Source organism: Anoplopoma fimbria, chromosome 2 (genome assembly GCF_027596085.1).
Source record: "Anoplopoma fimbria isolate UVic2021 breed Golden Eagle Sablefish chromosome 2, Afim_UVic_2022, whole genome shotgun sequence".
Lineage (NCBI taxonomy): Eukaryota > Metazoa > Chordata > Actinopteri > Perciformes > Anoplopomatidae > Anoplopoma > Anoplopoma fimbria.
The window spans coordinates 6,989,945-7,005,280 of record NC_072450.1 but is presented as its reverse complement, the minus strand read 5'-3'; the positions used below and the strand labels follow the sequence as shown (position 1 = coordinate 7,005,280).

General features: G+C 40.3%; 1 protein-coding gene across 3 annotated transcripts in view; it reads left to right on the top strand.

The window, feature by feature from the left end:
• The first annotated feature begins 882 nt into the window (after positions 1–882).
• Positions 883–15,336, top strand: part of mpped2a (metallophosphoesterase domain containing 2a) — a 67,086-nt gene continuing 52,632 nt past the window's right edge. The window contains exons 1-2 of one of the 3 annotated variants that reach the window (XM_054611003.1): positions 883–1,407; positions 3,892–4,180. In XM_054611003.1, coding sequence (XP_054466978.1) covers positions 4,068–4,180 — 113 coding nt within the window. In that variant the 5' untranslated portion in view covers positions 883–1,407; positions 3,892–4,067. Of the gene's footprint in view, positions 1,408–1,697; positions 1,769–2,937; positions 2,956–3,891; positions 4,181–15,336 lie in introns of those variants that run through there. The other 2 variants (XM_054611010.1, XM_054611019.1) reach the window with 2 other exon arrangements.

Here is a 15,336-nt window from a genome sequence, read left to right as displayed (position 1 = left end):
ATAAAATAAAAATAAAGAAAAACCATTGAATGAGAAGGTGTGTCCAAACTTTTGACTGGTACTGTATATATATATAAAATAAAAAAATATATAAAATAAAAATAAAAATAAAGAAAAATGTTTGGATGTCTTCAATATTAATCTACAATGTAGAAAAAAATAAAAATAAAAATAAAGAAAAACCATTGAATGAGAAGGTGTGTCCAAACGTTTGACTGGTACTGTATATATATAAAATAAAAAAATATATAAAATTAAAATAAAAATAAAAATAAAGAAAAACCATTGAATTAGAAGGTGTGTCCAAACGTTTGACTGGTACTGTATATATATAAAATAAAAAAATATATAAAATTAAAATAAAAATAAAGAAAAATGTTTGGATGTCTTCAATATTAATCTACAATGTAGAAAAAAATAAAAATAAAAATTAAGAAAAACCATTGAATGAGAAGGTGTATCCAAACGTTTGACTGGTACTGTATATATATCTAAAATAAAAAAATATCTAAAATAAAAATAAAGAAAAATGTTTGGATGTCTTCAATATTAATCTACATGTCTTAATAAGCACTTTGCATTAATTAAACTAAAAATAAATAAATATATTATTTAGCCCCAAATCGCTGCTTTCTGTTCAGTGCACTTCACCAACACACACATATCCGACAGCAAGTGAATGCAGCACGGAAGCAGAGCGGGACCCGCCTCCCCCCCTCCCTCCCCTCCTCCTCCTCTCTCTCCTATCGTGCGCGATCCCGCCGGGGAGGTTGCGCGCACGGGAGGGTGTCGGGGTTGGGGTGTGTGTGTGTGTGTGTGTGTGTGTGTGTATGTGTGTGTGTGTGTGTGTGTGTGTGTGTGTGTGTGCTCTCTCTGCTCTCTGACCCCAGTGGCAGCTCCGACTCACTGCACTCCGTCTCTCTCTCTGTTGTCTGTCAGTGTCTCTCTCCCTCCTCCCTCTCTCTCTCTCTCTCTGTGTATCTCTCCATATCTCTCTCTCCCTCCTCCTCCTCCCCTCCCCTTCGCCTTCTTGTCTGGTTTCTTTCCACCGGAGCAGCCGAGGTCCCCGCCGGGTCGAAGGTTCTGCCCTGATCCGCCCAGACTGCCGCAACCTCCGGACGACCGCGTTGAACCTCCCCGCTCTCCTCGCTGCTGCTGCCGCATGGACCCGCGTCTCTGCACCGCTGCCTCCGCCGCTTAGAGGGCGACCCCGACCCGCCGCTCTCTTCCTCTCCGGCCAGATATATATACATAAATATATATATATATATATATAGTATATACACACACATATATACATATATATATATATATATATATATAAAAAAAAAAAAAAGAGGAGGTAGAGCAACCTTTCTCCGCTTTGCTTTGGAGGACCGAGAAGGGGGAGAAAGAAGGGCAGACGGGGTGAGAAAAAAAAAAAAGAAAGAGGAAATTCCTGACACAAAGCCGTCGGTTTAAAAGGTGGCTTGTCATTTCAGGAGGACGAGCAGGAGGGGTCGCCTTTGGTGTTGTTATTTATTTATTTATTATTATTATTATTATTATTATTATTATTATTATTGCAGGAGCAGAGTTCAGGATTGCATGGATCTTCTTTCTTTTTATATATGTGTGTATATATGTGTGTGTGTGTGTGTGTGTGCATGCAAAATCCTGCAAGCAGTGAACAGCACATAGCACACATTGTGCAGAAACACATGCATGGTATCAGTGGAGGGTCAATGCATCCGGCTTTACCCTCTTGGAGTGCTTTCTACTCGTGAAGGTAGCTATTTGGTGTGGAGGTGGAGGTGGTGGTGGTGCTTGTAAAATGCAAAGACAGGACTGTGTGTGTGTGTGTGTGTGTGTGTGTGTGTGTGTGTGTGTGTGTGTGTGTGTGTGTGTGTGTGTGTGTGTGTGTGTGTGTGTGTGTGTGCACCACTACTGTTATAGGAGAAGCAGATCAGTGCAAAGCTACAGCCTGCATGCATGATAATTAAAAAATTAAAAAAAAAAAAAATCTAGTGCCAGGGCAGGTTTATAGCAAGCTAAGCTACAGAGCTAGTTGCTGCTACTGTAGCCACAAGGTAGAGAGACAGAAGCAAGCAAGGCGAGTTACACACACATATATAGATATAGATATAGAGACACACACACATGGTGAGGATACAGTAGAGCATGCTGCAAAAAAAAGCACATTTTCTGAGCAGCAGGAGAACTTGAGTTTTTAGATTTTGTCTTGAGAGAAGTGTGCAAGGCAGCTTTTAATTGAAGTCATTTTTAAATATATTTTATTGTGAAGGCCAAAGGAAGATCTGACAACTTGTTTCTTGTATACTTGCAGCAGAAAGGATTAGATTTGGAGTTGGAATAATGGCATTGCAATATTTTTTCATTGTAAAGATTTGAGTGTGAGCTGGGTTTTTTTTTTTTGTTGCTTTCTGCAGGAATTGAGTTTACCCTCCTTTTTTTTTTTCTAGGCTGGCATGAATCTTTCTGACTTAAATTCATAGCACATATCAGAGGGAAGTAGCATCAAGCTGACCTAGAAAACATAAATCAATGCTTTTGTGGAAATAGGACAGTTTTTCTTTTCTAGCTTCAACTGGGAGGGTTGTGTGCTCAACAACTGGAGTTTTTTTTTTTTTTTTTTTTTTTTTTTTTTTTTTATTTTTTTTTTTTTTTTACTCACCACTGCATCACAGGATTTAACCATCAAATGAACTCCGCAGCTGCTGATTACAGTCCAAAAAAAAGAAGATACATTGATTTTTCTTCTTCTTCTTCTTCTTGAAATGCTCGTGGCTGCATGAGGAGGTCTGGTATAAAAAGCCTGTAAAGCCCACAGTGGCCACTTCACTATCAGTCAGGGAGGTCAGGCAGGAGGGAAGCTCTGGGGTTTTGCAACGAGACGCACACACACACACACACACACACACACACACACACACACACACACAGAGAGAGAAGTCGGTGAGTGAGATCTGAGGATGCAACAAAAAAACAACACACTTGTGCAGGATTTTAGCTGCTTTTTCCTGCAGAATTTGTGTGTGTTTTTACCTAATTTTAGCCTTTTTATTGTACGGTTTTGCAGAGCAGTTCTGATAGAAGATTTGATTGTTGAGGCCGGGAATAATTTTTGCATGTTTTGCGGTTTGTTATCAAATGTTGTTTTCTGTCTGTGTCATGCATTCTGAAAATGTTCTTGCTTTATTGAACGCTTATTTGATCAGTTTTATTTTGTTTTTGCTTGGTTTAATTTCAGCAAGCTAATGCCTTAGAGACTAATGCCTGCAGTCATTTATTTTTTAAACATTTGAATATATTAGTTTGCATTAAAAACAGCTGGGTTATTAGCAGCAGAGCAGCAATTAAAATCGGGGCATCCAGATTGTAAATTGTCGCCTTAACAGCTCAGTGTCTCGTTTTTTGAAAGTATTTCTATTCACTTAACAAAATGCCAGATTGTTTGAAAAGGGTAGAGTACGTCTGCTTATTATATTTAAATTGCCTCAATGCATTTTCTTCTGATTTCTGATTTTATTAATAATGCTTTCAGGAATTCACTTTTCAAATTGTGACACAGCAAAAAAAAAAAAAAAAGAATCTGTTTTCTGTGTTTCTGCTCTCTGAAACCAAGCAAGAAAACTGTAATTGCAGCATAACATATTGAACAGTGTAATAATGGAAATGATTAGAAAAAGATTACCTCCTTAATTCATGTGTGATCTACTTGTACTCAGAGTCATTTCAGCTCCTAAAGCCACCTGTTTTTACTTGTGCAGTTTATTTATTCACAGAGGTTTTATACTTTTCTACCAGTGTATTCAGTGTGTGTGTGTGTGTGCATTCTGTTTGAAGCAGCTGCGTGTGTGTGTGTGTGTCTCCTTTCTCCTGTCGGTGCAGACTGCAGTGTGTCGTGGTCGAGTCGGTCGGCCGGGTCGCTGCTCCTGCTCCTGCTGCTGCTGCTGCTGGGAGACTTCCTGGGCTTCTTTTAAAAGCGGCTCTGAAGGATGACCGCTGCACGGCTCGCTGCTGAATCCCGGTGAACGAACGGCGTCTCATGTCCAAACGGCGGAAGGATGGCTCATGGCAAAGTGACCATCACGGTGGACGAGTACAGCTCCAACCCCACGCAGGCCTTCACACACTACAACATCAACCAGAGCCGCTTCCAACCTCCACACGTCCACATGTAAGTGACACACACACACACACACACACACACAGGATCACGCACACACACATTGTGGATCACCTGCTGTGGGAACAAAAATGAGAATTAAGAATAATATTAACCTGTCAAAATAAATGAATTTATACTTTTCATCCTGCCTGTTTTAAAATCTTAAATGGACAAATGAAACTTTTAATCAACTCATCCAGAGCTTTTTTTCCCTCATTTTCTTTATTCATTTATTTTATTTCACATTTTATGATTTGATGGTTTAACGCTGGTTTTGTTTGACGTGTAAAACAAATTTCAGAAGAGGCAATAATCCAGACTGCATACATTTAGATATATTTTGAGGGGCAACAGGAAGCCAATCAGGCGCCTGTTTGATGCCGAGTCTTTGTTTATACTTTAATTTAATTGGCTCTAGCTCAGAGAGCGTACGGTGGCCAAGGAGGATAAACTTTGAGAACAGACAGAGACCAGAAAGCTGCTCGAACTGTGCTGTGTAACATTTGAGGAAAATTGGATATTACTGGTTCTAGAAGTTTGCAGTGAGTGTGGCAGGTGAACCCAGAAGTTACACATTTTTAAAAACATGCACCACTGAAAACTGAATGCTTTTATGGTTTATGCAGATTTAAGTAAAAGCTTTTCCGACTCTTTTTCCTCTCTGTTCTGCGTTGCGAAAGGCTCACCGCTGTTTCCTATGAGTGTTATCATTTGTGCCATGTTGTCACTGTGGTGCATGAACGCTTTGTCCGCATTAGGGCGCTCTTTTTATTTATTTATCAGACCAGTTACTTAGCGTGGCTCTTGTCTGATGTGGTTACGCTCTGCCTCTCATTAGTGGGTCAGAGCACTGTGACCCAGTCAGCCCTCACAACGCACACTCATCAGAGCGTGGTGTTTTTTTTTTTTATCTGTGGACAGATATTAGCACTCTAACAGCTGCATGTTTGCATGCTTTGTGTCTTCCAGTTACAGAATATTTAAGCTTTTATGCAAGATCTGTGAGGGATTCCTGGTCGTAGTTAAATGCACAGAGTGCTTGAGATATTTTATCTCCATTGAGAGAGTTGTGTAAAAAGCTGCAGCAGAGACAGGAAGTGATTGAAGGGGAGCCCTAGAGTGCTGCCTGTCTGATGTTTTAATAGTGGATTTGTGTGTAATTTCATTTTATTTTGCTCTTTGATTGAACTTTATTCTATGTTGGGTAATTTTGCCGTGTTTTGGCTGTTTTTTTGGGGGAGAAAAGCCGACACACATTCCTGTTGCTCTTTCTCTTTGGCATTTCCTATATTATAACTGCAACAAATAATGAACATGACATATTTAGGAGAAAAAACATTCAACGTGAAGCATGTTGGTTGTGATTTTTCACACTTGACGTTAATTTAAGTTCTAGAAAGTCACACACCGAACGAGTGAGAAAATAGAGCCCGTGCTAACACCATGCACTTATTAAATATGTGCCATTGTGCTCTTTGTTATAGACAGACTTGACTGTTATGTAAATATGTAAAAAAAAAAAAAAACACACAACCAAGTCCTGACATATAATTATATTGTTGCGAGTGAAAACACAGATTATTTTCATTGTTGTGCTTGAAGGTGAAATGCTTCTTCATCATGAACACACATCTGCATTCGTAGCATTCCTTTAACTGGCTCAAGAAAACTGTTTTTACATGCCACATATTTCTGGAATTCCTGTTTTTTTATAAAAAATGTAAATACTTTGATATTTAATTTTCATCTGCAATGTTGTGGCCCCGATAATGTTTCTTCCTCAAGTGTACTGAAGTAGAAAAACACCTGCCATGGTAAAGCTTTGTTTGACACCTTGAATACTGATATTCTAATTATCTTGTAAAACTATATAAATCTATTTGCAAAATATTATTTACGCAAAGGTAGATCTCTTCATGCATTTTAAATAATAATAATAATAATACCCTCTCACAAACTTTTACAAGACACTTTTTATACGGCGGCCTATCCTTTTATTTAATTCATTTACCTCCTAATTTAAGTTGTTTGCATTCATCATGTTCTGCAGATGTCTGTTTAAACTTTTGTATTCTGTACATTGGAAAAATTGTTGATCCAATATAGAAAATGATAAATATTATTTCCTTACATGTAACCGGTGTAAACAGAAGCACACTGGCGTTGTAAGACGGCGTTCAGGCAAACATGTTCATAAACACCAGCCAGCTTTATACAACTATGAGGCAGGTCGGCTTTCCATGTTTATTATTGATCATGGACTGCTTTCTTTTCTATTCAGAGTTGGTTTTTTTGCTGTGGTGGCAAAGACGTTGCCATCGGAAACACTGTTGGCGCCTTATCATTTTGAAAGCGCTATAACCACTGGTGTCATTCTATCACATGCTTCCTGGAAAATGCTGATTAGGAAACCGCGCCACCACATCGCCGTTATGCCGCCGCCGTTAATGATCCACAAATCCACTTCCATGAAGACGAACTATCAGACTTTTGTCGAGAGCTTGAGGTAGGATAAATTTAGACCATGGCGACCGCCTCGTAATTGCCACAGATTGTCAAGGATAGACTGTTAAAGATCCATTTCTTTACCACGACTTTAAAACTCTTTTGAGTTGCTTTGGAGATCCTAAAACACTGTTTAAGAAAACAGCAGCGGTTTGTAAATATATCTTTCCCCATAACGGCTAAATCTAAAAGGAGTAATGTTAATTTAGCTTCTTCATCTCTTGTTGAATAATCACAACAATCTCTGATCAGACTTAAATTAAAGTAACAGAGTTCTCTTGTTAATTGACGTTTAAGGCCATCAGATAAGAGACGCTGTTAAGTCCTCCTCTCACTTAATCGGTCCTTCAACCTGGTTAAGTTGCCCGTGTGCTCAGATCATCATGTTACGTTGAGGTGGAAGGGAAGTGGCCTCTGCATCCAGTTAAACCAATAGCGGCCGGTGGGGTCGACACTCGGTACATGAGTTTATGTTACATGACGCAGCGCTCGTGCAGATTTATAAATAAATGTCATAAAACAGGCATTTTTAGACAAACGACAGATGGATAAGAGGAAGAGGAGGATTTGGTGTCATTCTGTGAAGAATTAAAGAGTCAACCAGCCGCTCTTCTTCACGTTGTGGAACAACAACATCTGGCAAACAAGTTTATTTTTTGTTTTGTTTACCTGAAACATTCCGATTCCCACAATTCTGTCTAAATAATCAAGTTCATGTAAACAGGATTATTTTGGGGTAGAAGGTCAAATTATGTAACGGTGTAAACAGCTGATTGGGGCTCGTACCTTCCTCCCTCCGGTGTTGGCAGAGTTCACATCATTGTGCCACCGTGTTGTTTTGGGATTCCTCAGCTGTGAGCCGCGGTGCCAGCACGGCGAGCTCCGGTGCCACGATATGTGCAGAAGGAGACGAGGTCACACTGCAGTTTGAGTTACGTCAGTCCATTTTAATGGTTGACAAAGACGTCAGTAAATCAGGCCGAACGCTACAATATGAATCAAGGTCAACACATGGAAGACAGCGGAGGATTCACCAGAATAGATTGTAGTTTGAAGAGGCTCCCTCAATTTCTTTCCTTTTCAAAAAGGAAAATAATAGATAATACAACAAGATTTTTTTTTGTGGCTTTAAAACATGAATTACCCCTGCAAGGTTCCATTCTTTTGTTAAAATGTCTCTGCTTATTTTGGGATTTGTTATTTATGATTGACAGATTGTGTTGAAAGTCTCAGTGTGGTTCAGTTCAGCCTTTTATTCTGCAGCGTTGCACCCGTTGACCTTTAGTGTAGTTCAGTTAGAAAAGCAGCAGAGAAACCTTGCATTTTAAAAAAAAAAAACAGCCTCTTTTGTAGGAAAATAGAGAAACAAGCAAAGTGGGGAAGAAAATAACAGATCTGACTGATGTTTAAGAGGGAAATCCTGTAAACGCTTACTGTTTTTAACTCTCATCCAGAGACAACTTAATTTTATTTGAAAAAGACGACAAGCAAGAGCAGATTTTGGAGAATACTGGGAGAAAAAACAGCTGTTTATTAAGTGCATTAAGAGTCAGACAGCAAGATATCCAGTTCCTGCATCTCTGAGGAGCACGGTGATGAAACAATGACACAGTGCCGGTGTGTTTAAGGTGCAGAAATGCAGTTAGAATTCCTAAAACTTGGAAGAAATAATCAAAAAGTTGATCTAACTTATCATAAATAACGTAATTCTCTGCCCCATATTGTGCAGCCCTGCAGTTTCTCCTAGTTTTTGGGAGGTGGAGCCGCTGTAGGAAGGGGATGTGTTGAAGCCGTGGGGCCTCTCAGCAGATATGTGTTTGGATAAATACATTAGGCTGTTTCCTGGCCTCCACAGAGCCTGCACTGTTTTACTCTGCCATTCTTAAACTCAGACTGGGAACCCCGGGATACACACACACACACACACACACACACACACACACACACACACACACACACACACACACACACACACACACACACTATAAGCCCATCCCCCCGCTATGTTTAAGTGCTTATAGAATACGCGCTCTGTTCTGGGAAAGTAAAGACTTGTTTAGATTTGAGAGATAATGATCCGAATTGCTTGGGGGTTCTCGCTCTCTGCATCCACAGAATTTGGACATAAATAAAGTTGTTACTTCTCTTGACGGCAAAGAGAGAGCGAGAGAGAGAGAGAGAGAGAGAGAAACAAGCTTGAGTGAGGGGGTTGCCCGCCGTTTGAAATACAATCCCTGCTCTAATGTTTTTTTTTTCCCCCTAGACAGAATATTTAGATTTCCGTGATGGAGTACAGCAGCACCTTTTGTGTGGTGAGGAAGGTAGCGCTCTCTGAACCGCATATGAAAACATGCATCAAGAGCATGCACACTCAGACTGACAAACACACACACACACACACACACACACACACACACACACACACACACACACACACACACACACACACACACACATTCGGTCACAACATTCGGTCACAAACTAATGCTCAGGAACGTGACCCTGAAGTGAAAGTGGGCTTTTCTTCAGAGCATTAAACGTCTCCGTCTCTGTCTGCAAGTAAGCGGCGGACTCAGTCCAGCCCTGTTTGTGTCTGGTTTATTTTTTCTGCGCCGTCTGTTTTTTTTTTCTCCTCATCCCCCCTCTTCGTCGTCTCGTGAAGTGAAATGCTCAGCAACTTGAAACATATGCTTCGAGTTGGGACACTAATGGCTTCAAATCCAATTTGAGCAGGATCTGAGCCAGACTGCAGGACGCAGACAGACAAACTGACAGAGAGGAGAAAACTGAAAAAGGACTCTAGACCTGGAGATCTGGGGTCTGTATGTGAGCCCCTTAAATAGTCCTGAAACATCTCTTATTATTGGACTCCGGGACAAGTTTAGCGGCAAATCACAGCTGAACTTAATTGCGCTTAATGTTTAATTTCCTGGGGCCATTTTCTCAAAGCTTCAGAAAAATCATTTCCTCTTAGAATTAAATCCTAGTTAGGTTTGCTACTAGTATTTTCATTATCAATTACTCTTTCAAATGCGCCCGTCATAATTGCTCACAGCCCAAGGTGACGTCTTCAAGTCTGTTATGTTCTGCAAACAGTCCAAAATGACAATTAAAAACAGAGAAAAGCAGCAAATCCTCACATTTGAGAAGCTGGAAAAAGCTAATATTTAGAATTTTTGCTTAAAACATGACAATTTATTATTAATTGACTGATTGTTTAAGCACAATTCTTAGTGAAGATTAAAGTTATTTATTAAGCATTTTAGCCGTTCAGACAACTGCCTCGACTAAATATAGTTCAAAGTGTGTGGGAGAACTTGTTAAGCAGAAAGAAAAGCCCAAAATTACCCGATCCCCAAATAACACGGAGTTAATCATTTGCACCGCGTTGGATCTGGCAGGGATGACGATGTTGTTTGTGGTTGATTTTGATCGCAGATGTGCTGCCGTTTCTCACTCGATGGCTTAACTGCATTACGCCATTAAAGCCTTAATAGTGTTCATTTATTTAATTCCCAGCAGGCACAGGCACAGGCACCACGCAAGCCAACAAAACTGTCAGCGGAGAAAGCCGACTTCTTCGGCGTGTCAGAGACGAGAAGTTTATTCTGATTCAACCACACTATTTATCTTGTCTTGGTCCGCCAAGTTGTTGTCTATTCCACGCTTAAAGTTTTTCCAAATTGCACTTAATACGGGACTCTGCTGAGCTAAGAGATGTCTGAGCATCTTGGAATCATTTCTGATTATGGACCCTTTCTTAGTTTCCCAGACTGCCTGCGTTTGCCACCAGCTTTGTTCTTATATTTCAGGTTTCAAAACGGTCTTAAGTTCAACTAAATACGTCCTTGAAAAAGCTGAACGTATTTTGTTTTGATGAAGTGATAGTTTGCTGTGTTTCCATTAGAGCCGGAGTTGGAAGTGGAAAGTCCCTTTTAAAGTCTGGTCGGAACAATACGGACATTTGCGTTCTCACATCCAGCTCATGCTCGTGTATGTTTAGATACGTTCAGGGTTGCAGTACATGTGTGAAAGGGGACTTGGTTAAATGATGTTTTTAATTCTGATAAAACAACAAGTCAAACATACTAAGAATCGTTCTGTACAGGACTTATCCTTAAGTGTGGCCTGATTTGAGAGGAATTAAAGGAAAATATTTAAAGAAAGAAATAGCTGCATTGACCCAATATCTGTAAACACATGGATTACATTTTTTTTGTACAACCTAAATGTTTTGTGGGAGACCAAACGATGATATTTGGATATCAAAACACACATGTTGTAAAGTGTAGCGCCTACTCGCTCCTATTTTCTTTAACCTCTGATTTTTTTGTCCGTTTAACCCATGTATTGGTTAGGTTTTCACCAGTGGGGGTTAACTGGTAAAGTTAACAGCTTATAACTGTAAAGTGGAAACGCAGATGAAGCTGCATCGTTTTTCCTGTTTTTAAGCAGCTGTTTACTCTGTAAAAATACATATCTCACTCAAGACACCTGAGCTCCACACGTTCATTTTAAAGCTGGGAAATGCTAATTCTCTAAACCACCTCACAAATGTTGTAGAGGAAAAAAAAAAAAAAAATCCACATTTAACAAACTCCTTCTCCTCCAGATGCCTTGTTAATTATTCCCGCCCTCTGAATAATTGAGGAGCTCGTAAGTATGAATCATTTAATGACGCCGCCGCCTGCATCCATACACGTGGATATTTATTCTGACACAAGCTGGTGAGGAAGAAAACGGCAGCAGAGGATCACGGCCTTCGCACATTCATTTTAACGCCGTCCTAGTTTTTATTAATGAACTCCTTGAGAATATTCTTAGTATCGAGGAACAATGCTGTGAATGCAGTCGAGGAAATTGTTTAGACTTCTGATATTTTTATACGATGTGTTTCTGCACAGCGAGAGGAGCAGCAACATGTTTCACATCTGATTCTGTTATGCAATATATACACACTTAAAATCAATTTTTTTTTTGGAATCTCTTGCAGTCTCCGTGTGTTTGGAAGGAGGGAGGATGCTAAGCGTGTTAAAGCCAGTCGAGGTGCGCAGATGATATTTAAACATTTCCTTCTCTGTGTTGGTAATATTGGCTTTACTGCTCATGTGACACGACACAAAAAGGGACCGTCAAAGGATGTTCTGGAAGTTAAACATTGTTTACTTCAACGTCAGGGAATGCTTTGAAGATGGAACTACTCAGATAATTGGCGATTTAATTGTGGGGTGAAAAAAGTGTGACCTTCAAAGAGATATGTGGACATTTCAAAACTCTCTGTGTTGTCTGATTTACCGTTGAACGCATCAGAAGTGTCAGAGTTGTTATCTCTTTCTCCTCCAGCGTTAATGGATCTCAAATAGAAACACAAACAAAGAGAAACAAAATGTTCCTCCTTTTTAAAGAGGATCCGTGTTTGCTTCATGTTTTGTTGTTTGACTTTTGGAGTGAAGCGGTTGTTTGCTTTGTTTCCAGTCCTTTCACTTCTTAAATATTGTCATCACATCTATAAATAGCATATTTGTCTTGGTTTTGAGAAACATAACTACTTGAGACCAGACGATTCTTTACACTTTTCGTTTGCCACATTTCCTCAAAGTCAAAAGGTTTCCACTGTTACTGCTTCACTGTTGTTGTTACAATACAGTTATTTTATTAGTTTGTGGTGCGGCTACAACCTGAGGGTAAACTCCATTCAGTGTCTGCTCTTGTTTGTGGTCATCTGGTTAAAAAAGAAAGAAAAAAAAAAGTGTCTCCAGATGATGGTGATGCTTTATTTTATTTTTTTGTGTTACTTGTGGTTTTGATTTTCCACAGATAGCAAGGTCACTTGCTATGGAAACACTTGTTCTTCTAGCCTTGTTCCAGACTTTTTTTGAATCCCGTCCCAATTTTCTTTTCATTGATTCATAAACAACCAAGAGACAACCAGGGCCATGATCTTCTCCACAGATATGTATGAGATAGATGAGCTATGTCGGTCGACTTACAGAAATAATAAACTTAAAAATCAACATATTGCTTTGATCAAGATGACAGACAGAAAAGGGATTGTTCAGATCTTTTGAAGCGGGGTTGTATGAGGTACTTATCCATAGTCGGTGTATTACGTACAGTAGATGATGGTCGACACGCCACCAGTTTGGAGAAATTAGTGCCAGCACAAGAGCAAAGCAAAGTACTGCTGTGGACTGGGGCAGCAGAAAAGTGTATTTTAACCACCTAAAGAAAATCAAAATCAGTTGAAGTCTTGATTATATGTAGAATATCTTTACGGATTCACCTTGCCGTCACACAGCCCTTACCAACAGTGAACTGAAGCCGCTTTCTATGCTCTCTTCATTGCCACAAGCCTCCATTGACAAAAAAACGTTATTGAACCTCGCAGAAAACGGGAGTTCCTGGACGACCCCTGCTTCGCTGGGTTAGTTTGTTTGTGTTTATTGGGACTTTTGGTCTATCAGATTGGATTCCTCAAAGTCTCACCATAACAGAAACCAGCAACTCCTATGTTCTGGTGCCTTTTGAAGAAGAGAGTCTTCCGCTCCTTCGTTGGAAAAGGCTGTCTGACAGCAAGGTAAAGCTGCAAACCTATTCTAAATATAGCATACACTTTCTGATATTGATTTTTTTTGTTTTTTTTAGCTGGCCTATATACATTTTGCTGCTGCCCCCGTCCACACCACTACACTACTTTGCTCTTGTGCCGCTACACCTGCCTGCTTCTCCAAACCTCAGTCGCATTGTCCACAATACACTCCAGGTCATACATTCTGTAGGATAAGTACTTCAAACAACCCCACTTCAAAAACTCTCCTTTTAAATTTCACCTTGCAACTGCTACCGTGTTGACTTAAAATCACGTTGTTGGCATGCATGTTAACAGAAGAGAATATGCCAACAATTCCCTTTCTAAAACATCTAACATGGACACAATGTCAGACTGAATAACGAAGTGAAAACAACATTCACGCAGATTATCAGGCTATTGCTGTACAAGAATGCAACTTTTTGGGGAATTGAAAAAGCCTCTGTGGTCCGGAAATCTATGGTTATTATTAAAAAGGCGAGAGTTTCCGATTAATGGTGATATTTTGTTCTATGTTTCCTCCCGAGCCGTTTGAGGAGGAGCAGCAGTCGGCCTTCAGGTCTCCTGAGAACAAAGAGCCGGTCCCATTTTGTGGCCTTTTTTTGTTTCTGTCAGCCTGCCGCCGCTCGCCTGCAGGAGTGGAGGGTCTTTTGTAACTGGAGAACCCTTGATTAAGTTCCCTCTCCACCCCTGACCCGCTGCTGGAGCCCGGCGGGACGGTGCTGGTGGTGGAGTTGACGACGACTGTAGTGGTGGTGGAGGGGGTTAAGTGACAGTTGACATAGGACAGGTCTGCTGTTTTTGAATTTGAAGCTCTTTTGATGTCAGTATGGCCTCTTAGCCCCCGGAGCCTGGCATCGCAGGGCACGATCTCCTGATGATGTCACTTCCCTCTCTAAATGAAAGGGAGGCAAAGCTGCCCGAGTCTGCAACATCTCAACGTGACAAGTTCCTCCATTCATGCAGTTGAAATAGTTTTTAGTTTGCTCATGCTACCTTTTCTGTAAGGTGTTCGTTGATATATTTGTCCTGTGAATCAGTGAGAAAGGAAGACGGAGCGTTTTTTCACATTGTTGTCGTTCTTCTGTTTTTAACAGAAGCAGCAACTTCGTACTTTTATTGGTCGCTGTTTAACTCACACTGAATTAATTGATTCTTTTTGTTTGTTTTGTTCAGAGATCTGTTACTGTCGGGTACATGCAGCATCTAGATTTACACGTTTTATGATGCAGGTATTTGTGTATTGTTACTATCCTTCATTTGTAATGCTCGTTGTGCCGCGTTAAGGGCTGTGTATAGACATCATTTTCTACAAACCTTTTCCTTTATTTAACAAACGAAACCTCAAATGTTGTTTAAACAAGACCTTTTCCAAAACGAAGTAGTCCAGAGAAGCTTTTTTTTAATTTATTTTTATAGCACGAGTATAATAGATTATGAATCTGAACAACTCACCAGCTGAGATACTTGCGCACAGTTTTCAGTAATTAGTGATGGATGCCAAAACAGTATTGAGGTTCAACGACATATCCGAGTGTGAAAATATCATCTAAAAGTACGATTTATTTTTCTAGTTTTGAAGTCCTTAACTGGAGCTTTACATAAGCGTAAGTATCCTGGATGCTGAAAAGAGTCACACAAACCGTTTGAATGCTTCCTTTCAAAACATTTCCGCAAACTGGAGCCGACATGTTTGTTTTTTATCATCTTAACTTTCTGCTGTGAGCTGCGTCCGTCCAAACTACTCCACTAGTTTATTCTCTCAGCAGTGTTTTGGCCCCCCGAGGGGACAAAGTCATACCCGTCTCCTCAGCCCTCCCTCCCGTCACTCCTGCAGCCAGGCCGACCGTCGGCAGCACAATTAAAGGCTGTGTCGTAATGAAAGGGGCATTAGCAGAAGCAATTTATTTCCCAGCGCAGTGCCGGAAGGTTCCTCTTCTGCTAATATTCCAACGCAGGCTTTGTGTGCTGTACTTGGCCATTATGGTGGTGGGGGGGTGAGGAGGACGCACCCTGCCTGAACAAATGGAGTAAAGAAGGAGAGAGAGGGGGGGAGGCTTTAAGGCAAGAG